This window comes from Jaculus jaculus, chromosome 1 (assembly GCF_020740685.1).
Source record: "Jaculus jaculus isolate mJacJac1 chromosome 1, mJacJac1.mat.Y.cur, whole genome shotgun sequence".
Lineage (NCBI taxonomy): Eukaryota > Metazoa > Chordata > Mammalia > Rodentia > Dipodidae > Jaculus > Jaculus jaculus.
Genome location: NC_059102.1, coordinates 108,041,859 through 108,068,061, shown reverse-complemented (window position 1 = coordinate 108,068,061; position 26,203 = coordinate 108,041,859). Strand labels below are relative to the sequence as shown.

The 26,203-nt window shown below is 40.4% G+C and overlaps 1 protein-coding gene across 1 annotated transcript in view; it reads right to left on the bottom strand.

Moving 5' to 3' along the window:
- Tdrd7 (tudor domain containing 7) overlaps positions 1-26,203 on the bottom strand; it is a 73,651-nt gene that overhangs the window by 11,400 nt on the left and 36,048 nt on the right. The window contains exons 8-15 of the mRNA XM_045159483.1: positions 24,456-24,642; positions 18,006-18,117; positions 15,493-15,695; positions 13,823-13,957; positions 12,048-12,134; positions 8,872-9,006; positions 5,649-5,759; positions 3,475-4,001 (exon numbers count right to left, since the gene is read on the bottom strand). Of these exons, the coding sequence (XP_045015418.1) occupies positions 3,475-4,001; positions 5,649-5,759; positions 8,872-9,006; positions 12,048-12,134; positions 13,823-13,957; positions 15,493-15,695; positions 18,006-18,117; positions 24,456-24,642 (1,497 nt within the window). The remainder of the gene's footprint in view (positions 1-3,474; positions 4,002-5,648; positions 5,760-8,871; positions 9,007-12,047; positions 12,135-13,822; positions 13,958-15,492; positions 15,696-18,005; positions 18,118-24,455; positions 24,643-26,203) is intronic.

Sequence of the window (26,203 nt, the reverse complement as noted above, 5' to 3'; positions counted from 1 at the left end):
TTCTAGGGAAATGCAGAAAGCTTCAGATAGACTTAAGGTGCAGGAGTAACATTCCAGGAGTCTCAGACACAACTAGGAAACAGAAAGGATTCTTAATAGGCATCTAAGGTTTGGGAGCCATGACTGATCTGGAGTGCCACATGGGCCATCTTCCAATGGTGTCATCCTGGCCTGGACCTGAGTTAGCTAACGTGTAATATTTAATTTTAACTCATTGCATAAGTGCTAGGTTAAACATACCTCACACATTACTTGGCCTTATACTAGGCACTTAGCAAATGGAAACCCTCATTTTAAGATAAACTATACAAACAAATACTTGAGGCTAGATTAGAGAAGACTCTTTAAGATGTGGAAATGCCAGTTTGGTACAGGTTGCTAATTTATGTAAAAGATAACAAACTTTTGGTTTTCACCAATATCATCATCTTTAAATTGCACAGGACAAATGACGGTGACTGGTGTTTTAGCCCATAAATGAGACATAGAGCAATGAAAAAAATATGCTGTGTTTCTTTCTAGTTTTCAAGTTTTGGAGCTAGTAGTTCACATGCAGGCTGTTTTAACTAGATTATCAATTTTAGTTTCTTAAAAACAAATTCTGGGGTTCTACCACATAGATTCTGACTCTGAAGGCCTAAGGTAAGAAGGGAGAATCTAGATTTTTCAATAGCTGTTTCTTACTAAGATATATTTGGAGACCACCATAGTTAAATAATGTGCTTGAAATTCTTAAATGATTGGGAATGAAGGTTAGTGAAGAGCCTTGAGTGTTAAGCAACATAGAAGCTTTAAACACTTGGTACTGATCAATGAAATTTAACACACACTATTAGTATGCTATTACCTATAAAATATCCCTTCCTTGACTATCGGGGAACAAATTAACTGGTTAATTTGCCCATGAATTCTGGGTAGAGCTGTTCCAGCCATGGGGTGGAGAGGAGGCAGAAGCCCCAAACTGCAGGTTTCTAGTCTTCGGTTCTCTTTTGCCATACAACCTCTTTCCTCCAGGCAGGCTCTCCCCACAATTTATCATCATTCATCCATCCTCCAATACTAATTAACAGTATGATGGTTTTTACTGTAATGAAATAATCCTATGGAGGTCTTACTGAGGCAGATTTATACAAATTGAGTTAAACTCATTTATGATTACAGTTGCAAATAACATGGCATAAGAAAAACTATTTTTTAAAGAGTAAAAGCTCACGACACATAGGTTACATGTTTTTCGAAATGTATACTATCATGCTTCTCATTCTGAGATTTAAAAGTTAGGTTTTTTTCCCCTTCCATAAAATGACACAATTTTATGAATGTCTATGTTTTCTATGCTAAGAAAAACCAAAAGTATTTTGTGTAAGAATCAGCAGTTTGCTGTTTTAAGTTGAGTTTTGAGGGATGTGTGCTTGAGAGGGGAGTGTACTTTGTTTGGCGTTAACCAGTAAACTCACTCTTCCCTCTTAAACAGGCTGGCATGGGGGACTAGAAAGGGTAGCCGGTATTTCCTAGGACTCCAAAGCACGAGTGGAAATCTGAGTGGAGAGCTTGGACTCCACTGAAACAGAACCAGCACATCTTGAAGGGCTCTGGAGAAGAGGGTGTAGGCAAACATGCAGTAATAGGAGAAAACATGCAGGTGTTAAATTAAGAAGAAAGGTTCTACCCCAAGTAAATGATGCTGCTGTTGCTTATAAAAGGTGGCATGGCTGCTAGAAAGCAGCTGACAACATGTGCCAAGAATCTTACCATTTTTAACTAGCAATTTCTCTTACAGGACTCTATCTCGTAAGTATCTAACCAGAGATGTAAACAATGATATTATTTATAATAAATTACTATTTATAGCCAGGTGTGGTGGTGCATGCTTTTAATCCCAGTACTTGGAAGGCAAAGGTAGGAGGACTGCCATGAGTTCAAGACCACCCTTAGAGTACATAGTGAATTCCAGGTCAGCCTGGGCTAGAGTGAGACCCTACCTTGAAAAAAAAAAAAATTGTTCCTGAGGAATTTTATCAAATGGGCAGATAGATATTCACAGCATGTTAGAGGAAAAAAGTTAAGTATGACTTTATTTAATAATATGCCAATTATATGTATGCATAAAAAACTAGCATACATTAAGTAGTTTAACAAATACTGAAAAGCTGATTTTAATTTCCTTTATTCTTTCTTTCTTTCCTCCTTTCTTTTGGTTTTTCGAGGTAGGGTTTCACTGTAGCTCAGGCGTTCACTATGTGCCTCCCAAGTGCTGGGATTAAAGGCGAGCACCACCAGGCTCAGGCTCAGCTTCTTTTTTTTTTTTTTAAGTTGACAGAGAGAATTTATTAAGAAAGAGAAAAGCACTCCTGAGAATGGAAGTGGGCTAGTGAGCTGAGACAAGATCATTCTTGGGTCATTTACATAGTTCCTACCTTCTCCTATAATGGTATATGGTGAGACTGTTTTTTTTCATGCATGATCCACTGTTATATGTAGCCCAGGTGAAGATAGGTTTCCAGTCTTTCTGCCAACTGGCTTCTTCTGTATGTTAATCTTGATGCCTCTCTCTCCATATCTCTATCAGTTTCTTTGTGTGTGTGTGTGTGTTTGGAAATGGGTGATATACGTGTGTGTGTGTGTGCAGGCCAGAGGACAAACTTATGCATTATATTTAAAAATACTGTCCACATGGGGCTGGAGAGATGGCTTAGCGGTTACGCACTTGCCTGTGAAGCCTAAGGACCCAGGTTCGAGGCTCGATTCCCCAGGACCCACGTTAGCTAGATGCACAAGGGGGCACACGTGTCTGGAGTTCGTTTGCAGTGGCTAGAGGTCGTGGTGCACCCGTTCTCTCTCTCTGTCGCTCTTAAATAAATAAATTTTAAAAAATACTGTCCACTTCTGTTGAGACAGAATCTCTCAATGGTCTAGAGTTCACCAATTAGGCTAAATTAGTTGGCTAGCAAGGTCCAAATCTCCTCCTGTCTCCACCTTCTCAGCACTAGATTACAGGGACAAGCCACGGCACACACCATTTTAAGTGGGTGCTGGAGATCCACACTTAGGCTCTCATGGTTGCAAAGCAGGTACTTTACCCACTGAGCTATCACTCTAGCCTAGATTTTCATTTCTCATGCTTTTTTCTCCCTAAGTTTTCCACAATAAACATTTTATTTTTAGGATAAAAACTCTAAATGAAAAAAACTGATCATTTTCTGAATAAAAATATTTTTCTAGTAGAAAAATATAGGACATATTTAAACTTTGACTTTTTGTATATAGGTTTTAACAGGAATATGGTTAGAATTTTAAATAAGCGACATTATTTTATACATTTTTAAAGCGCACAATTCATTGAATACATTTCACAATCAAAATCTCATTTGTGAAATCCAAAGCCCTCCTCCTGGTGAGAATAAGGACCATGACTATCATTCAAATACACTTTCTATTGCAGTAGACTAAAAGACTTTGTTTCTAAGGACCTACTTATTTTCCACTTTTGCAGCATACACTTGGTCTTTTTCCACCGCTATGTGGCGCTCCTCAGACACGCTGTAATACAGAATCATCTCTTCCATCAGCACTTCCAGCTTATGGATCTCCTGCCAAGGTTGGATAACAAAGTGGCCTGGGTGACAGGCCACAGGCACGTATACATCCATGTGTTCCCCTGGCTTTGACAAGTGGACAGGAGGTGGCAGGTCCTCCACCGACAAAGAGCTGGTGTGTTCGAGCACAGACTTTTTCATGACTTCTGGGATACTCTTTCTGAAGTTCTCTCCAATGCTGCCTGACACGAGCGAGTTGCCCATGTCGGACATGGGCGTATTGCTATTTCTGCTGCCAGGTGAGCTGACCGCACTGGATATGGCACTCAGAAACACATCCTTCTGATGTTTCCACAGGTCTGCATTTGTAATCTGGCGATTAATACTGCGATGAGGGTCAGGAAAGTTCTTAGGAGTAAATAAGTATACAGATGCGACCCCCCTGGTTTCATCGACTTTTGTAACCTTTGGAAAATGCAAAAAGCAATTTAAGAAATACAAATTCACATTGAATTCTGAGAGACAATTAGAATATTAAAACACATGTGGGGGTGGGGAGGGAGGGAATTACCATGGAATTTTTTTTATAATCATGGAAAATGTTAATAAAAAATTTAAAAATTTAAAAATTTAAAAAATTTAAAAAATAAAAAAGAATATTAAAACACAGCATTTTATTCATTTTATTTAAGGTAAGATGAATTATCTCTCACAGCTTAACAATAACAAGACATAAGTCAAAAGTTTATAAAGGGGCTGGGCGTGGTGGCGCATGCCTTTAATTCCAGCACTCGGGAAGCAGAGGTAGGAGGATCGCCATGAGTTCAAGGCCACCCTAAGACTACAGAGTTAATTCCAGGTCAGCCTGGACCAGAGTGAGACCTTACTTCAAAAACAAAACAAAAAAAAAGAAACAAAAAAAGTTTATAAAGGGGCTGGAGAGATGGCTTAGCGGTTAAGCACTTGCCTGTGAAGCCTAAGGACCCCGGTTTGAGGCTTGATTCCCCAGGACCCACGTTAGCCAGATGCACAAGGGGGTGCATGTGTCTGTAGTTTGTTTGCAGTGGCTGAAGACCCTGGTGCTCCCATTCTCTCTCTCTCTCTCTCTCTCTCTGCCTTTCTCTCTCTCTGTGTCACTCTCAAATAAATAAATAAAAATTAACAAAAAATATTGTTTAAAAAAAGATTATGAACAAGTGATACATTTATAATCCATTCTACTTGGGAAAAATAGCAGATTTAACCAATCTTTAGAAATATTTATCAAGAGACTGGCTGGGAAGATGGTTGAATGGTTAAAGGTGCTTGATTGTAAAGCATTCCAGCCTGGGTTCAATACTCTAGTCACCCACATAAAGCCAGACCCCTTTGCATTAGCAAGATAACCTGGCATACGCACGTGCACATACTCAAGCAAAAAATAATAATAATAATAATAAAATAAAACACTTTAGGGCTGAAGAGATGGCTTAATGTTTAAAGGTGCTTACCTGCAAAGCCAAAGGACCCAGATTCAATTCCCCAGAGCCCATACAAGCCAGATGCATCTGAAGTTTGTTTACAGTGGCTGGAGGTCCTGGTGCACCCACTCATATTCTTTCTCTCTAAAAAAATTTTCTTTTTCTGTTTTTTTGAGGTAGGGTCTCACTCTAGCCCAGGCTGACCTGGAATATGTAGTCAGCCTCAGGGTGGATTCATATTCTCAGTGATTCCCCTACCTCTACCTCCCAAGTGCTGGGATTAAAGGCATGTGCCACCATGCCTGGGTCTAAAAAATTTTTTTAAAAAGAGATCTATGGCCCTTTTTTTTGAACAACATAATTTGTATCACTTAGCAAAACTGGAGTAGAGATTTATCTAGCATACTTTATTAATACAGACAAAAATAAAAGATTTAAAAGTAATTCTGGAGATACAAGACAATTTTCTATGTAAGAAACAAACCATGAAGTATAGCTATGTTAAACCAATCTCATGAAAATAAGAATATGTCCAATGGGAAAGCATCTACTTATTACAAGATGAGATTCATGCACATAAACCTCATACACCCCTGTGCTTACCAGCTCCAGTTCCTTTTACATAAGTACCAGGACCAGTAAGATAACTAACCTTAATGCTACAGTCTGAGCAATTCAAAACAGAATCTCTTAACCAAAGCACAGCATCTGGTGTCCACATGCCAATAGACTGCGGAAGATCAGCTAAACAGCACTTTATAGCCTGAAAATAAAACAAAGCAGAACAAAACATGACGGAGAAGCAAGCACACCATCTTAAAATAGGTACTTAGGAATAGTGTGTTTTCCTACAAGTCACATGTTGCTTAGCTAGCAAGCAACTGCAGGCGCTGATAATGACAATCACAGCTCTTGGTATGGGTGTCTGCTATGTTCCTATGCTACTTCATCATTTCTATTGCCTTCACTCCTATGAGACAGGGCTTATACCAGACACTTGTGTCATGTCACAATCCTCTGTCATGACAGTGCTGTGCACCACTCTACAGATGGGGAGATGACTCAGCGAGTAACCTGTGGAAGATCCCTCAAGGTTTTATCTACATCTTTCTGCTTGCACAAATGTCACTCCTTTGCAAAGTCTTGCGGGAAGCTTCTGTACTTCTCAGCATCTCCTGAGAATGTTGTGGGTGCCATGCCTTTTGGCTCAACACTGGAAGGGAAGTTGGGATGAGAGAGAGCAGAGCCCCATGTTCCCTAGTGTTCTTTACTGCCCATGCTTCTGCAGAATGGCCACAGTAGGAACTACAAGGTGATCTCAGGAATACCTTCAGCCACATGTGACCTTGAACTGGGGGAGGAACTCTTGTGAAGAACATGAAATCTAGTTCTCAGATTCCTCCTGTGCTCTCTAAGCACCCTCCTAACCCCTTTGGGCTCTGAGCCTCTTTCCCCTGGGCCAGTTGTAGGTGGTAGATAGGTCACTCAGAATGGAGAGGGAGGTGGCTCTAGTGGCTCTGCCCCACAAAGGAGATCAGTTATTAGCTAGATTTTCCAAAATGACCAAAAAAAAAAAAAAAAAATGCTGGCTGGGCATTGGTGGCACATGCCTTTAATCCCAGCACTGTGGAGGCAGAGGAAGGAAGATTGCTGAGTTCAAGGCCAGCCTTGAACAGAGTAAATTCCAGGTCAGCCTGGGCTAGTGTGAGAAATATCTCAAAAAAAAAAAAAAATGCTGAAAGTAGGCAGTTTAGTGTGGAGGGAAATAATGAGTTTTTAATCTTGGCAATCTATTCACACTTTAAGAGTAAAAAAAAAAACAACCAACAGAACATTACATTATGGGCTTACTTCTGTAACTTAGAGCTCTTAGGAGATGTTGGTAGGCAGTGGCTTGGGCAAGCTAACCTTTATGGGTCCTGCAAAGAGTAGTTTATACACCTGTCACTCAAGGGATCTAGCTAAGATTAATGGAAAAAAAAAAACATGTTTAGTGTCCACTAATGCTGCAGTGTAAAGAAGGCTACTGTGTGACTTTAAGATGAGCAGCAGGGAACCTTGTGAATGTGACACTGGCCCTGGATGGGCAGGTCCGCAGGGAGATGCACACTCCAGAGCTGTGACAGCCACAGTAAAACTTAAAGTCCATCAACTTCCAGGATTATTGCTGGGGGTAAAAGTGATTATGAACATAGGCTTGGATAAACAGCTCTTCCGTAATAGTCTGTTAGAAAAGGCAATGGAGACTGGGAATTATAAAAGCTACAGTGACAAAACATCTTTTATACTCTGAGTATTGATGCTAGAAATTTTATAAACTGAGTACTAACAGAGTGAGATGTCTTCTGGAAAATAGTCAGGGGGCATTTTGCTACTGATTTTGTTTTGTTTTGTTCTTCTGAGACAGGGTCTCATGGAGCACAAGCTAACCTCAAGCTTGCAATATAGCCAAGGCTGGCTTTGAATTTCTGATCCTCCTGCCCTTACCTCCTTAGTGATAGGAATACAGGCATGTACCACCATGCCTGGTGAAACTGAATGTTGAATATTTATTTCTTTATTAGCAGAGAGAAATAGAGCAAAGAGAGACAGAATGGTCACACCAGGGCTTTCAGCTGCTACAACCAAATCCCAGGTACATGTGCCACTTTGTTCACATCTGGCTTTACATGGATCCTGGGAAACTGAACCTGGGTTGTTAGGCTTTGCAGGCAAGTACATTAACCACTGAGCCATTTATCCAGCCCTTGAACAGTATTTTAAACGATTATTAATTTGGGGGCTAGAGATACGACTTAGCAGTTAAGGTGCTTGACTGCGAAGCCCTAGGATCCAGATTCATTTCCCTAATACCCATGTAAGCCAGATGCATAAAGGTGGCACATAGGTCTGGAGTTCATTTGCAGTGGCTACAGGTCCTGAAACACCCATTCTCTTTCTCTCCTGCTCTGTATAAAAAGATATTAATTCCAAAATTGCACATGGTGGTGCATGCCTTTAATCTCAGAACTCAGGAGGCAGAGGTAGAAGAATCACTGTGAGTTGGAGGCCAGTCTGAGACTACATAATGAATTCCAGGTCAGCCTGGACTAGAGGGAGGCCCTATCTTGAAAAAACAAAGGTAAAAAGAAAAAAAAAAAGATACTAATTCCTATACAAAACCTTTGATTTTCCCTAAAGGTAGTAAGTGGTTCTTAATATTAATAGGTTATTAGTAATTCACAATCTCTCTCATCTGAATGTTCAGTGAGAGCAGAAAGATAAGCTGAGGTTAATATTTTCACTAAGATGTATGAGAAAGTCCTATGAAAAAATGAATAAGTATGAACAGGCTCCCAAAGAGAATGATGAGTTAATTAAACCATAAACCCTGGACATAAGCATTTACTGTGTGGAAGTCAGTTAGATGTGAACACAGACATCTACTTAAAATGAACTTAAAAAGTTATTTATTTAGGAGAGAGAGGGGGGAGAAAGAGAATGGGTATACCAGGGCCTCTAGCCACTGCAAATGGACTCCAGACACATGCTCCACCTGGGTATCTGGGTTTATGAGGGTACTGGGGTACTGAACCTGGGTCCTCTGGCTTTGTAGACAAGCACCTTAATGGATAACCCATCTCTCCAGCCCTAAAATGAACTTCTAACTGGACAACACAGCCTACTAACTTAGGATACCTGAAAACAAATACTTATCCAATAAAATTCTAAATGTGTGACTGGGCTTATTTTCTCAATCAGACAACTTTTACTTCTAAGAACTAAGGCGTTGCTCATTAACAAGATCAATATTAAGAACCATTATCTCAGAGCATGCTTACAAAACCTCATCAGGCAAACCTCCAGTCAGGTAATCTTGCCAGTGTGGCATGTACCTGAGGCGGTATAGCAAGCATCTCTTGCAGGAACCGTGGTGGGATCTCTCTGAGCTCTGACACTTTCACTGATGTTGCATTGCCAGAGTCCAGGAAATAAACATCCAGAGCACGACTGCTGTGAACATTTGTGATCTGAAATGAGATAGAAACTAGCTGTTTATTATCATGTCAGAAAGACCAAGGATTTCCATACAATTATATTTTATACAATACCAAATGTAGATTAAAAGCAACAAAGATTGTCAGTATTAATAATTAATAGTTTCTCTTAGATTAAGTGTATTTATCAAATATTCTTAGAGTACAATTAATTGCAACATCTAGCTTTCAATTCAACTGATCAGGGCTGAAGAGATGGCTCATCATTTACAGCGCTTGCCTGCAAAGTCTAAGGACTGGGGTTTGAGTTCCCAGTTCCCATGTAAAGCCAGATGCACAAGGTGGAGTTTGTTTGCAATGGCTAGGGACTGTGATGTGCCCATTCTTTCTTTCTTTCCATCTTTCTCTCTCTCATAAATAAATAAATATTAAAAATCAAGACAATTCAACTAATCAGTAACAATCATTAAACTAACAATAGGCAAAATTCATAAAGACAGCACTATTTCCTATTTTTCTAATTGTAGGATATGATTTATTGTGAATGATTTGGCATATTATTAAATACTACTGATTAGAAGACCATTTTCTAAAATATTAAAATGTGATAGAAGGGCTAGAGAGATGGCTTAGCGGTTAAGCGCTTGCCTGTGAAGCCTAAGGACCCCGGTTCGAGGCTCGGTTCCCCAGGTCCCACGTTAGCCAGATGCACAAGGGGGCGCACGCGTCTGGAGTTCGTTTGCAGAGGCTGGAGGCCCTGGCGCGCCCATTCTCTCTCTCTCCCTCTATCTGTCTTTCTCTCTCTGTCTGTCACTCTCAAATAAATAAATAAATAAATAATTAAAAAAAATGTGATAGAAAAACATTATCTTAACAATAAGAAAATAAAGAACACAGATTATTCAAACACAGAATTTTACTTGTAATGAGTAAATACATGTTTCAAAATCACAACATATTTTACAATTTCCTCATAAAACCTAGTCATTTTATCATTTGTGGTAATTGGAAAAATCTGAAGCTCAAAAAGAGGTGTAAAATAAAACCCAATGAACATAGTTCAAAAGGGAAAACTACAAAGAGACAAGCAGTTATTTGTAAATGGAGTTCGATTTCAGTGGCTGAGGCCCTGGTGTGCCAATTCTTGCTCTGTTTCTCTCTCTCTTGCTAAAAAATAACAGAAAAAAAGCATTCTTCTCAATCATTTTGCCTTCCCTAACTTTCTATATATTACTAGAATGATGAGCCCTAACACCTTCTACCTACCTCTACTCAAAGGTAGGCAATACACAATTACCACAACTATTTAGACATACACCAAGAAGATACCTTTGCCACAAATGCATAACCTGAATTAATTAAATGTAATTAATTTTTAAATTTGTGGTGGTAAGGATTAACCTCAGGACTTCATGTATGTTAAGCTAAGTGCTTTTCTACTAAGCTACATCCCCTAAGCTCTGAATTTAAACATGAAGACACTCAAATTGAGAAATGATTTATAAAAAGATACTACTCTTTAGAAAATCATGAACAACAAAGAAAAACTAAGCAGCAACATTTTGGAGTGATCTGAGCAGACACAACAGCTATTCTCAATGGGCATCTGGACTGAATCCTCAAACAGAAAAGGACATGGTTGGGCTGTTTGGGAAACAACAGCAAGTCCTACAATACTATTAGCTAATAGTATTGTATTAATAGTAATATTCTGGTTTTTAATAATTATACAACAGCTATACCAACAGTCAGCATGGAAAAATTGGACCTCTGTACTACTTTTACAACTCTTCAGAAAGTGTGAAGTTATTTTTAAAGTTAAAAGCACATTTATATATTATAAAGTAATAATGCTTTAAGAATCAAGTAATAGCTTACTCCTTTCAGTAAGTCATGTTTGTGAAGTTTATAGCTAATCATATAACCCTAAGTTTGTACCTTCCTTTTTTGTTTTTGTTTTTTTGAGGCAGGGCTCTTGATCTAGCCCAGGCTGACCTGGAATCACTATGTAGTCTCAGGGTGGCCTTGAACTCATGGTGATCCTCCTACCTGTGCCTCCCACGTACTGGGAATAAAGGTGTGTGCCACCACGCCTGGATGATCTCAACCTTCTGATGATATATATCCACATTAATGACAGCAATTACTCCAGAATTTCTGCTTTCATTAATGTAGATGTGACCCAGTCTTACTTAAAGGGAAAGTCAGAATGCTTAATTTATTAAAGTATTGCTTACAGCATTTAAAAATCAACAAAATGATGGCTCTTTTCTTTATAGGGTTGGTTCCTTTGATATTCTTATGAAAATTTTGCATAGAAAGGTTCACTGTGGTGCTGTGGCAACAAAAAATTGTAATGTAAGTACCAAATATTAGAGGAGAGTGACATACTGGCACATCCATTTTGCTGTGTCATGCAGTAGAGGGACAGATGAATTATAGTAGTGAATCTCACACACAGTGGAAAAAAGTATGCTTTAAAAGAACCTCTATTTTACTATATGCATAAATTTCAAAACTGTGTGTTTATTTATTTTTACTGTACATATTTTAACTTTGTATTAGTCTCTACAGCTTACTACCTATATGTAAAATAGTAAATACATGGGCATACAGATATAAGAATAGTAAAAGTGTATGTGTGTGTGTGTGTACATAACACACATAAACAGTGCCAGTGAGTCAGCTGCTGGTTCCTCAGGGGCAGAAGTAAGAGAACAGGTAGCTCCACCACAATGGTCATTTTTGCTTTCAGAAATTGGTGAGGAGTCTGATCATGCTTATTCCATTTAGAAAATATTTTTATTATTTGCAAGCAGAGAGAGGTAGAAGAAATAGGAGACAGAATGGGAGCGCCAAGGCTGCCAGCTGCTGCAAACTGACTCCAGATGCATGCACCACTTTGTGCATCTGGCTTTATGTGGGTACTGGGGAATCAAATTCAGGTCATTAGGCCTTGCAGGCATATACCTTAACTGCTAAGCCATCTCTCCAACCCTTATTCCATTTTTAAGAAAACCTGTTTGTATTTATAAAATAAATCACAATCTTAAAAGTCAAGTGGCTGCTTTTACCTCTACTCGTAACCATTTTCCTTTGCAATGGAAGAGGCAGATTTTCCCACAGAAGGGTAGTGAGATGAAGTACTCAGAGGTCATGTGCTACAAAAGAGAAATGTAAGATACTGTTCTTAGCAAAGAGCATGTGGCTACACCATTGGAAATAGAATGCTGAGGTACAGCAAGCCATTTTACTCCAATGTAAACAAACTTCCCAGTTCCTCCCAGGGAGTGGGCAAGTAGCAGAGAAAATGTACCATGGGGTGTGAGGGACTTTGCCTTACCATTCTTGTCTGCTGATGTTAGCTTACTCACTTGCCATGTACACACACAGCTCACAGATCAACACTGTGAAAATGTCTACAAACATCAGAGTCACTGGGGTTCATGTGGGCTCTAGCTCTACCAGGTACACATGAAAAGAGCTGCTGAATCTGACAAAACTAGGAAGACTAGAATGTTGCTGGGCCAGCTGACTAGAAGGCCTTTTTTCTCCAACTTCTAACATTTAAAATAAAAGATTTTAATTCCAAATGTTATCAATACAAGTATTATCATTACATACGAAATGTTAACATATCACAGCTACAGGCCTCTTCTGCTACACTCTGAAGTTGGGGGCCGGCCCACATCTCTTTTTCCGTTCAGGCTAGTACTTGCATTTTCTCCAAATACACTGACTCCACTGAAGTTGCAAAGCACTAGGACATGTCAAGTGCCTGTCTGACCACCATGCTTATGGGGACATCTGTACACTGACTCACCAGAGTTAGCCCTTCTGGGAGGTCTCAGATTACTCTAAGACAGACTAGCAAGGAGAGAGAGAGAGAGGGAGGGAAGAGAGAGAGAGACAGTTTTGTGTCATTTGTAACGCAGAAAAAGGTAAATATAGATCAGATATCTCAATTCCAGATGGCAGTCTAAATAAGGGTTTACCCTGATCTAACAAATACTTCAGACTTCCTATTCTATGCATGATACTGAATTAGGAATGTAAGTGATACAGATATAGAAAACAGGCAAGACAATAGTCTCTGCTCTCAAGAACCCTATAGTCTCTTCAGGCAGGGAAGTATTTAAACAGCTAAAATATAAAGCTGAATAGAGTAACCCAAGGTGCCTGATCAAAGTTAGAGGGCATGGTTCCCCTTCCATGGATGGGGGGCGGGCAGAGCTGATGAAACAAGAGGGTTTAGTTATCTGGAAACCATAGCACATTTTGAGCTACAACTATAATATCCTACTAGATATAAGGAAATAACAATAGCAACTTAAAACCTCTACGCATACTGATTCAGGATGAAAGAAAAGAAGGAAGATAGGAAGGAGAGGGGAACTAGAATTGAAGAGTAAAGAACTCACAATCTCACAATTTAAGCTGCAGAACCACATTTACGGGCAGTATGGGCACAAGGTATAGTGATGTCCACCACATACTACATATACCGTGTACATGAGCAAGCATGCACGCGCGCGTGCACGCACACACACACACACACACACAGCCTCTAAGCAACTCATTTCCGAGTACTTCTCATATTCCAAGCACTGCACTAAGCTATACTGCAGCTATTAACCTTGTGATGATCCCCTTTAAGCATCCTATAATTACACTCATTTTAAAAGGAGGGCAGAAATTATATGGGCTTTTCCCTAAAACTCTGAAGCCTAGGGCTCCCCTCTCCCATTTTGGAAAATCTATCTCAAATTATAGAACAGGTGTAATTTAGTTAACCACTCCCATTTGCTGTTTTAGGACTAATTTTAGAGGTGATGGTTTTCCACCATACCTTGCAATGGAAGTAGTCCTCTATCTTATGCAGAAGGTCATTGAGCTTGTTCAGACCCTTGCAAGGTACCTGGCAGTAGAGTGTTCCATCAGAGCAAATATTAGTCACTTTGACATTAGTGTACATCGCATCCACCTGGAACAAGCAAAGGGCACATAAAAATGTTTGAGAAAAGAGTGTTGTTCTCAGCTCCTGGAGGGCATTTACTTGAATTTCTCTTTTATGTCCTACACATCACTGATGGTTAATCTTCCAACTCGACTGAATTTAAAATCATCACAAAAATACACCTTTAGGGTTGTCTATTAGAGTACTTCCAGAAAGGTTTCACAGAGGGAAGCCCCACCATGAATAAGGGCAGCAATAATCCCTAGACTGGAATCCTGAGTAAAAAGAAGAAAGCAAGTTGGGAAACACTATTTCTCTGTGATTCCTGACTGCAGACCGAATGTGAGCAATAACTCATGCTCCTGCTTCCATCTCTTCCCTGCCCTACTGTGACGGATGTATCTTCTCAAACTGTGAGCTAGAACAAACCCTTCCTCCCTTAATTTGCTTCTTGTCAGGTATTTTGTCAGAGCAACAAGAAAAGTAACTAATATGTCATTTTAAAATCATCTAAATTAAAGGATAGTAGGAGAGAATTAAATTCACTACTTAAATATAAAAAGCCTACCAATAACTATCTTGGGTCTCCTTTCTTTCCAAAAGGGGTATTATTTAGTATCATTTGTCAGGCACAAAAGAGGCATTTTACATGTATTTCCACATTTCATATCTGATAGTGCTAAAAAATTCTTAACTCTGCCTTGTTTTCCACTTATTAGAATAAATCTTATTTCATAAACCATGAAACATTAATGGAAGTAAAAATTAAAAACTCACAAATCAATTCCTCTACATGCCTGCTTTCTAACCTATGTCTACAGGATACTTAAATTTTAGCAATTTTTATTTTAAATAGTTATTGATTTAAGAGGTGGGGGAGGAAGAATGAGAATGAATCAATGGGCCAGACCCTCCAGCCACTGCAAATGAACTCCAGATGCATGTACCATCTTGTGTATCTGGCTTATATGGGTATTGGGGAATCGAACCTGGATCCTTAGGCTTCACAGACAAGCGCCTTAACCACTAAACCATCTCCAGCCCCAATTTTAGAAGATGATAATCAAATCCAAGATTTATGTTTCATTACTCTTAGTCAAATAACTATATAAAAACAATTTACAATTATACTGTGCCCCTTTCTCCAATGTTAATATAAACCTTTAAAATGATCATTTTAAACATTTCATCCTATCCTTCAGTGTGAATGTTTTATAATTTAAATTAAAGACTTGCTCTCTGGGGACATTAATGTCCTACACATTTACAAAAATGCTAAAGCCATTAATAACTATCTTCATAGATTGAATTTTCCCTTCTTCTGCATTATTTTCTTTTATTGTCTTTACTGAATAACTTTATAAAAAATTAATGTATCCCACTCCTAAGGAATGGTTACTATTAACATTTTGCTATTTCCCCTTCCATTTCCCACTCCTTTTATCTCTGTATTTATGTGATTATCTGTATCAATTGTTGGTCTAAAATCTGTGTCATTCTTTTCTGATGATTTTCTTTCAAGTAGTACGTATGATAAATGACAATGGTGATTACAGTGGTACCTGGAGGTGAACCTCTAGTGACTTGTCACATATGGCCTTCAAGCAAGTGGCATTGATATTGATATCATCTTCTCCTGAGGTATCATACAGAACAACAAGGGGAATATCTGATTTGTCAAGTATCTCAACTGCAAAGATCTTCCCACAAGTTAAAGATTCCACCACCTTTACAAGGTCAGGATCATCATTCAGAATCTCCAACCCTGAAAAACAGCAATGATTTTAATTTTCACTTGCTAACAAAATCATCATAAGATGATTCACTGCTTGTTTAACTACTAATTAAAATTATGGCCCTGCCATAGAAATAATTTTTATGCAAGTTTTCTTTCACAATCTTCCTTACCTACTTTTAGGTTTAAAAAACATGACTTGAATGCCTCTTTGATATACTATGGCAGGCACTCTTAAAGCAAAAAGTCTTGACCAACCAGAATTCTACTCTAGGAGAAACAGCCTCCACTTTATATACAAACACATTATTTTAAAACTAAATCAATGTAAGAAGCTATAAATCTTTTCTGCGATATCTTTCTTATCCTTGATTCTTTTCAAATTAAATATATACAACTACTTCTTCTTATAAAATGAACCTGTGTTTAAAGCAAGTTGAACATCTACTTCCCTACTTCCTTCCTTCCCTTCCTGTATACCAACTGACTCTAAGGGTACAGAGAACCTCTGCTTTAAGATCAATGTTTAATCTAACACAGGTATTAGGTAAATTCTGTTATAGTCTAATTACTCTTTCAGTTCTTTGAAAACTGCAATTCCATGTCACGTATATGGCAACGACAAGTTGATTTCTATATTAATTAAAACTAACACTACTTCCCACCATGGTACTATAATGCCTATTTCTATAGTTCCCCTTTATGTGCAAGCTATAATTCAGATTCTACATTACCTTCTCTGTTCCATTATCCAGACACACAATGTCATAACCTTTTTTAAAACCTTTTCCTTCAATCTGAGTCCTGTCCTACACTCTTGATATATTCCTTTCAAGCCAACTTTTACAGGTTTCTAACTGGCTTTTCAGATTTCTTTGAGTTAATCTCAGACCCTTTTCCTGAGACACATGGATTCATCCTTACTGAGATAGGGACTTGTTTTTCCTTTTATCTTTTGAGTCAGGGTCTCACTCTATAGCCTTGAAATTTACTATGTAGCTCACACTGGCTTCCAAATTGTTACCAGCACCCTCTCTCAGCCTTCCATATGCTGGGATTATAGCCATGAGCTACCACATCAAGATGAAGGAGCATTTCCCCAGAGGTCTTATTTGCATGTAAGATGATCATTCTCAGAATTTAGTGCAAGCCTTGGCCCAATGTGTATTTCCATTAGCCTAACCACTGTGTCCGTCACACCTTGTTTATCCCTACAGTATAACTCACACATGCATATTCATCTATGGTTATGTAAAGAGAAAAAAAAAGTGACAATGATTCACTAGTAATGCAAGAAACTGCCCATGATCTACAAAATTCAGCTTGGGTACACCAGAACTTGCTAGCAAAGTACCTGTCCACATTTCATCCCCAGAAGTGAGCAAATCAAATCCCATGATACAGGGTCTCTCTATGGGTTATTACTAGGAAAGTTAGGAAAACAATACAAAAAACCTTTCAGATGAAAATAAAAACTTTTCAGAATAAAATGTAACATAAGAGTATATGCAATTACATTTCATATAACAAAATATAATAAAAACATTATAACATTTTTATAATTACCTTATCTTATAAAGAACACATTAAAGATGACTTCATTTAAACTTTTCAAGAAAAACACATTATGAGCTAGGCATGGTGTCCAGGCCTGTGATCCCAGCGCCCAAGAGGCTTAAGCAGGAGGATCACAAATTCAAGGCTAGCCCGGGCTACAGTGAGGCCTTAGCAAAAACAAAAAGGAAGGGTGGGAAAGAGAGAGAATGAGAAAGGGAGAAAGGAAGAAAGAAAATAAAGAGAGAAGAAGGGAGAAGGAGGGAGGCAAACTGTAACACTTTGAGCTATCAAGCCATTTCAGAATTTTAACCAATGAAAAGTACAAAGGCAAAACCTAGAAAATTGAGTGAGGGGCTGGGGAAATGGTTTCGCAGTTAAAGAACTTACTTGCAAAGCCTACTGGCCTGGGTTCAATTCCCAGTACCCATGTGTAACTAGATCTACCAAGTGGCACATATTTCTACAGTTCATTTGCAGTGGTAAGAAGCACTGGCATGCCTATACTTTCTCTTCCTTTCCCTACTCTTGTGAGTAATTTTTAAAAAAGCAAATGAATTTTGGAGCACTAGAGAAATGGCTCACTGGTTAAAGGTGCTTGCTTATCACTGGGGTTTGATTCCCCAGTACCTATGTAAATCCAGATGCACAAAGTGGTGTACACATATGGAGTTCATCTGCCATGGCAAGAGGCCCTGGTGTGCCCATACTGTCTTGGCTTTCTCTCTGCTTACAAAAAATAATTTTTAAAAAAATTGAGTGAGTTTTCTCAAATATTTTTCTTACCTGCTAGCTTACACTTTGTAGCTTGGAATGAGAGTGAACAGAACTTCGGGTTCAATTTATATGCTTTGCTCTTCTCAACATTTTCACAAAAACCATAGTCAACATAGCATACCTAATGAAAAAAATGATGCTTAAACTCAAAATTCTTTATTTTCACTTAAAAAATCATTTGATACATTTAACCAGGTCTATTTTATTCCGCAATCAGCAAGTGGTACCACAGTTGTCCACACAAACCCAAGAGAGATACCATCCATGTATCCCACAAGAGAATGACAGGCTGGGAGCCAGGAAACTTGACCCCCTGTTCCTAGCCTCTTTGCTGCCTCAACCCTTGATCAATGGGAAGAACAAGTCCAAAACAAGGCCAAATCTGAGGCCTTGCTGAGGCTAGTCTCAGCAGCATATTACTGGTTCTGCTAATGCTGCTGCTCACCCTCTCCCCACCTTCCTGTTGGTACCGAGAGTGGTGTTGCTGCTAGACACCTGACTGTGTGGCTTTGGCCTTTTGGAGCTGATTTTCAAGAGGAATGTGGAAATATTTGAAACCTTGGCCTAAGAGACACCTTGCAGTGCTGTAAGTACAGCTTGATGGAGTATTCTGGTCAGAGCTTAAAGATCTGAATGCATTAAGAACTATGGACTATGAGATTTGGCTGATGAGGGCAAGAAGGAGTTGATTTTTGGACTTTTTTTTACTTGGACTGGGATAGAAGCAGTTTGTGTAAGAGGCTTGCTGTTATGCTTGTGTCCTGAGAAGTTGTACAGGGTTGCAGTGTGCAGAAACAGACTGATATGAGCAGAGGGATATGGCAGAGAAAGAAATGTTTAGGCTTCAACTACTACCTGTTCAGCTACAATTGAGAGATTACAACCTTTGAGATTGGGCTAGCTGACCTACATTGGAGCAACAGGAAGAATGCAGACTCTTTTGAAGGGGCCTGAGTGCTCAAGGAGTGTCCTATTCTTCAAAGTCTGCTTTATTCCCTCCCCGCCGTATTAACAGTAACAACTTGGAGCTACAGAGTTTGATGTTTGCCCTGTTTAAATCTTATATTGGTTGAACATTTCTTTGTTATGACCAATGCCATCTTTTGCAGTGTGAATATTTATTCTGTGCCATTATGGGTTTTGGGAGGATTTTTTTTTTTGTGTGTGTGTTATGGCTCAGTTAAAAGACCTTGGATTATGGGGATGTATGAACATAATTGGAACTGATAAAAAAAACTATGGGGACTTTTAAAGTTGGATGCATGCATTGCATCTTACATCATGTATGGTTATCAGTTTATGGGGGTAGGGGCAGAATGTCACGGTTTGAATCAGATGTCCCCCGTAAGCTTAGGTATTCTGAATGCTAGGTTCCCAGTTGATGGAGATTTGGGAATTAACACCTCCTGGAGGCAGTGTTTTGTTGAGGGTGGACTTATAGGTGTTATAGCCAGTGTCCCCTTGCTGGTGTTTGGCACACTCTCCTGTTGTTATTGTCCACCTGATGTTGGCCAAGGGTGATGTCCACCCTCTGCTCATGCCACTGTTTTCCCCTGCCATCATGGAGCTTCCCCCTTGAGTCTGTAAGCCAAAATAAACTTCTCTTTTCCCCCATAAGCTGCTCTTGGTTGGGTGATTTCTGCCAGCGGTGCAAACCTGACTGCAACAAACCCCAGGGCAGCATGTGTGATAACCTGCTCTCAGCTATTGTGTTTCCAGGTCCAAGTGTAACAAGCTAGATAACATCTTCATCCAGCCCAGCAAATGGCCCTAACTCCAGGATAGAGCTCTCTGGGCACAGCTCTTCCTCACCATTAGCATACAAATGTTGAAAGGGACTATATAAGCACACAGCCCTTTTTGTTAATATGTAGTAAACAGTGAGCTGTATATGGTTTAGAATGATAACTAAGAATCCTAAAGTATCAAAGATTAATATGATTTTCTAAAGCAGATGATGGCTATTAAAAATAAAGCATAAAGCCAAACAAATCAGCAAAAGCAGGGCTGAGGCTTGGCCAGGGAATATCAGTAAAAAGAGGCAGACCAGTTTCTTGGTGCATAGGCTGTGGTGGTAAACACACGATACAAAACTCCTCCCCAGCAGAACCTAAGATGAAAAGAGGCAGTATCCTACTCTCCCTGACTATGTAGAGTGGGCCTGCCCTCCTAAGAGTCCACTTGACCCCAAGCTGCCTGGGCCAACTGCTGGCAGGGTCTTTAGCGCAGGCAGTGGCCACTTCAGTGCACAACTCCATCTCTCCCATGCTAATTTGCCCCATTCCCCTCTGGTAGGCCTCAAAACTCAGGCAGCTTTTAATTTTGTTTTCATTAACAGTGACAATCAACTACAACTTGGAATTTGTTCTTCTTGGACCCGCCCACCATGGAGTCTGATGGCATTACACAGTGACTCCAGGAAAATTCAGGTTACATTCATAGCTCAGCAATAGCTTGAGGTAAGACTGCTCCACTCTTCAGAGGGTTTATATAATATTTATAGCTTGCTTCCTTCACTCTTTCTTGTTTTTAATCATGACATCATATATTTTTTGTTGTTGCAATGGGGATTTTCTGGGGTTTCGATTATTTTGCAGTACCGGAAATTGAACCTATAGCATCATAGGTGCTAGGCAAGAGCTTTACCATTGAGTCATATCCCCCTAGCCTTTTCTCTGTTGAATGTTCATAGCTTTATTTAATAGCCCATACCCTCTAGCCTTTTGAAACAGTCTTTTTCTTTAAATTAATTAATTTATTTATTTGAGAGCGACAGACACAGAGAGAAAGACAGATAGAGGGAGAGAGAGAGAATGGGCACTCCAGGGCTTACAGCCTCTGCAAACAAACTCCAGACGCATGCACCCCCTTGTGCATCTGGCTAACTTGGGACCTGGGGAACCGAGCCTCAAACCAGGGTCCTTAGGCTTCACAGGCAAGCGCTTAACCACTAAGCCATCTCTCCAGCCCTGAAACAGTCTTTTAAGGCAGGTTCTTGCTATGTTGCACAGGCTGGCCTCACAAGTAACAGGGATTACAGGCCTGTGCTACCAGGCCTAGTCAGTACCGTTTATGCTGCAACCACATAAAATACTTGTCCCAGGTAGGCCCTGTGTTCTCTGCTCTCAGAGGGTTGAGATCAGCATATGTGCTCATAGCCAGGCATCCAATGCTGCCATTCCTGGCTCTCTGGCACCATCAAGTGGCCACAGTCTCAGCACTCCCTGAATAATACTCAAAGCACATCCTTGGCCCACTAGTACCAGCCTTAGAAGGTGTCTGCATGCTCTGGCTTCTCCTCTCTGCCAGAAATATGATGAAGAAGGAGGAGGGGACTTATTCTCACTGCCAAGACTGGTGCTAAGCAGCTGGGATTCTTCACAGGGAAAAGTTCTCTGTCAGTTACACAGGGATATGGGAGATAGGAGGAGGAAAGGACTTATATAACCACAGTGATTTCAAACACACTGCTAAATAAGTTACTGAGCTACTTTTTAAAGAAATTTCTAACAACCAAGTCATGAGTCTCAGAAATAATACAGACTGCAGACAGGGCCATGTTTTTGTGGAATATGTGCATTATTTTCTATAAACACTGTCTCACTATTTGAAAAGTCACAAGGACTTATGTATGACTGTTTGTGGTGGTTTGATTCAGGTGTCCCCCATAAACTTAGGTGTTGTGAATGCTAGGTTCCCAGCTGATGGAGATTTGGGAATTAATGCCTCCTGCAGGGAGTGTATTGTTGGGGGCGGGCTTATGGGCTTTATAGCCAGTTTCCCCATGCCAGTGTTTGGCACACCCTCCTGTTGCTGTGGTCCAGCTTATGTTGGCCAGGGGGTGATGTCCACCTTCTGCTCATGCCATTGTTTTCCCCTGCCATCGTGAAGCTTCCCCTCGAGCCTGCAAGACAAAATAAACCTCTTTTTCCCAGAAGCTGCTCTTGGTTGGGTGATTTCTACCAGCAATGTGAACCGGACTGCAACACTGTAAGAAATTCCCATGCACACAGCTTTACTTCTAATGAATCTCCCAAGGGCGTGAGGTGAAATGAGCAGATACAGAAGTCTGTTGATGAACATCTGAAGACAGTCACTTATCTACCAACCAAAGGAATTGGAAAGACTTGATTAAGGGAACAAAATTATAGGCAGAATGTGGTGTGATGACACATGCCTATAATCCCAGCAGTTGGGGGCTAAAGGAGAAGGGTCTTTAATCGATACACAATGAGACCCTGACTCAAAACAAGCCAACAAATAAAAAAAACCCAAAACTTATGTAGGACCAGGACCAGTCCCTCTTCTAACAAACACAGTTATGCTTCTATTTTTCTAGGGATCAATATGGGCTTCACTTTTCCCAAATAATTTTCAGACTTTACCAAAGTAAGATATATAATGAGTAAATACCTACTTTAAGTCAGTTTGATGGGGTTTGATCAATAATATATACCTATGCAATCACCATCATAATAAAGATGTAGATGTCTCCCATTGTTCCACCAGTTTCCTCTTGTCTTTTATAACTAGCCCCCTTCTGTCCCAGGCAACCCTGCCCTAATTTTATCACTGTAGATGAATTTTAACCATTGTTAGACATCACTTATATGAAGCCATAAATTACTCTTGTGACAGGGTTCTTTTGTTCAGTCCATCTACTTTTAGTTTGCAATTCTCAGTAATAAAGCTTCTGCAAACGTAATACTTGTGTGGCATTTTCACTTTTTGTTGTAATATCTAGGGGGCCATAGGGTAAGTGCTGAACTGCCAAATTGTGTTCCAACTTTCAGATTTTTGTTTTGGTTTTACAAGGTAGGGTCTCACTCTAGCTCAGGCTGACCTGGAATTCACTCTGCATTCTCAGGGTGGCCTCAAACTCACAGTGATCCTCCTACCTCTGCCTCCCGAGTGCTGGGATTAAAGGTGTGTGCCACCACGACCGGCTCTAACTTTCGATTTTTAAAAAATTTTTTTTGTTCATTTTTATTTATTCACTTGAGTATGACAGAGAAAGACACACACACACACATACACACAAACACACACACATAGAGAGAGAGAGAGAGAGAGAGAGAGAGAGAGAATGGGCACGCCAGGGCTTCCAGCCACTGCTAACGAACTCCAGACACATGTGCCCCCTTGTGCATCTGGCTAACGTGGGTCCTGGGGAATCTAGCCTCGAACCAGGGTCCTTAGGCTTCACAGGCAAGCGCTTAACCACTAAGCCGTCTCTCCAGCCCTAACTTTCGATTTTTAAGTCAAATTTCCTTAACATTATGTCTCTATAGACTAAAGCAATTCCAAAAATTTTGTGAAAGGTAAAGATGACTGAGTGGCTAGGTAGTCTTATTTCTGGGTAGGATCAGGGCCTCTCTTTTGTACTGAACAATCCAAGTGAGGAGCAGCAAGCTTCCCTTTTTGCTGTCTCAATATGTACAGGGCAAGGGTTCCAGTAGAGAATAATGCACACTCAACATTCAGTGGCATACATGGGGTATGGCCAGGGGCTAAAAGTGGCACATGGAACTTGGTTTATATTGGAGAATATAGGCTGCAGAGACAGAAGTATATGTCCCTGCTTGCAAAACACAGAGAGAACTCAAGCTCTGTGGATGTTTCCCTAAAAGCCTACAAGTCCTCCACAGAAGATGGATGTGCTGTGACACTTGTAGGAGAGGCCCATCCTCCTGCCAACCAGATGGCAATGCACAAAGGCCTTGAAGTCCACTTTCCTTCAGGGAAGGAGAAGCAGCTTAGCAATCAAGACCCTGTTTTTCCATCAGGTTCTCCATAAAGTGGCAGTCCCTCTGCCTAGAAGATTCTAGAAGTGGTATGTTTTCTGAATAAATATATTGCTTTCACCAAGAAATGAAGAAGTGACAGTAAAAACAGTGGCAGATACAGATGACTGCTCCAGCAGTCACTGCAGTTCCTCACTGCTCTCTCTAGTGAACTACACGGCTAGTAGTAGTACAGCTCTCAGGGAACCCGTGTCTACAGCCAAGAAGCAAAGGGCAGAGGCCAATTACCACTGAGATGAGATGGGACCCAAAGCTGAAGTCCTGGAGCCTTTGCCCTTTCCATTGTGAGGACAATCCTAAAAACAGCTCCTGGAGAATGCCCTGAGCTCTGGCTGAGACAGTGAGAAGAATAATAGCTCTAATCAGGCTGAATCCCTTATGGGAAGCCTGGGCCTTAATGCGGTCTATACTGCTGGTCAATGCTGGGAATGGGAGAACTATCCTTTACCATTAGACCGTGGGTCTTGGGTACTACATGGGAACCTGTTTAATGAAACTGAGATAACATGACTACCACTGACTTAAAGGCTGGCAGGGATCATCTTTTACAGATCATTTCTTCAGGTAGTATTTCAAAGCATACAATATGAGAAGCAGTAATTACATCTGAAAACTAGTAAGTTTCCTCATGCTATATATAGCAAACAGAGCTTGCCTTTATCTTGTTTTCCTCTGTTGATATGATCTGTGCGCGTAACCAGGCATCCTCCTCTGCATTGACCGCCAGTAGTTGCCCCACATGCATAGTCTGGATGGGTGCAATCCTGGGGCTCTTACCGTAAAACTCCTTCATCTCATCTTCCATAAGCTCCTGAGCGGCTGAGTAGTTTTTGCCCACATACCTGGATTTGTGAAAGGAAGAGAATACTAAAGCTCAGGGGAAGGAGTAGTGCTCTTGTCTCCTTTGTGCCATCGATGGTTCCCTCACCTGCTCACAAACAGGGAGCATGTGTGCTCAAGAAACATTTTTCTCAATGCAGGAAGACAGGGGAGATCACCACCCAACATTGCAATGTTTGACAACCTGGAGCAGGAGGCTGCCTCACAGAGAACATGCTGCAAGAGACCCAGAGAGGGAAGAGGGAGACACAGAGACACAAGAGGCCATAGAAGCCCTGTTGGCCTTCGGAGCTGACTGAGGCTACTGGAAATCTATAGAATACAGACAGGAGAATCTGTCCTATGGTTTTACCCTAAAGCTGCATCAAAACAATCCTCAAGCTCCACCAGGAAACTTTATTAGAGAAAAGCATAGCCTAGAGCAGGCAGTGTGGCTCTGAGATGTAGCATTTCCCTAATCTGTACCAGACTCAGTTCAAGCTCCAGTGTCACGAAGTACTGACAAATTACAGCAAAATATCGAGCTGTGATACTCTAAAGAGGTGGTAAAGTTTTAGCTGAATGCCTCTAAAATGTATTCTATCTGAGAGTTATTATTTTCAGACATGCCCTATCCTTTTCTAATTTTTTTACTGTTGACACAGCCATTTGTTTTAATGTGTGATTAAAACATTATTTTCTGCCAGAAGTAGATGGTTGTTTCCTTGCCTTCCTTCAGAGCCTCTAACCAGAATATACTGTCTGGAAAGCAAAGTCTAGGTTATCTAGGAGTCATTTTAGACAAGCAGTAAATGAAGCCTTTCAGATTCAAGGCTGGCCAGGGAGAGAGGAATACCACAGGGACCCTGTTTTCATATTGATCTAATTTTTACCCAGGGCGTAAACTTAAGCGAGCCAAGGAAACGACAAGAAACTATTCCTTTATGAGTGTTTCTATGGGGTCTTGGTACCTTATCAGCAGGACAGAATATGCCACAATCAACTTGCTTATTACTAGAAAGAAGAGGGGGGAGTGGCTAACAAAGAAATCCTATATAAAATGGAAAGACTACCTCTTTGGAAGCAACAGCTATTGAAGATTAACTACTACATACGCATATCATTCACTCTTGAACTAGCTAGACACTTTGCCACAGTCTGTTATTTACATTTACGGAGCGTTGTAAATGTTAAGGTGCTACTAGAATACAGCTGCCAGCCAGGCTCCAGGCTTCTGGAAGGTCTGACACTTGGCCCAAGCTACCCATTTCCTTGGGTCTTCCTGTAGCTGCTTGAGCTCTGGGATCCCACTGACAGAGCCTGAACTGTGGTGGTAGTGGAGAGGAACCTCAGAGACTAGGTTTGTTCCTTTCTACTCAGATGCTACTTTCACTGCAAAAGCTCTAGTACCATTGAGCTCTTATTACATGGAAGGTTTTAATTTTTTGTGTGTGTTCTTTGAGTCATTCCAACTCAGCAATGGGTCTCTGGCAGCACAAACCGCAGGGTCATTTGGGATGGATGAACCTGCATTCTGTCCTGCCTCAGGGATTCCTCTTCTGCTCTGCCCAGTCCCAGCCTCAT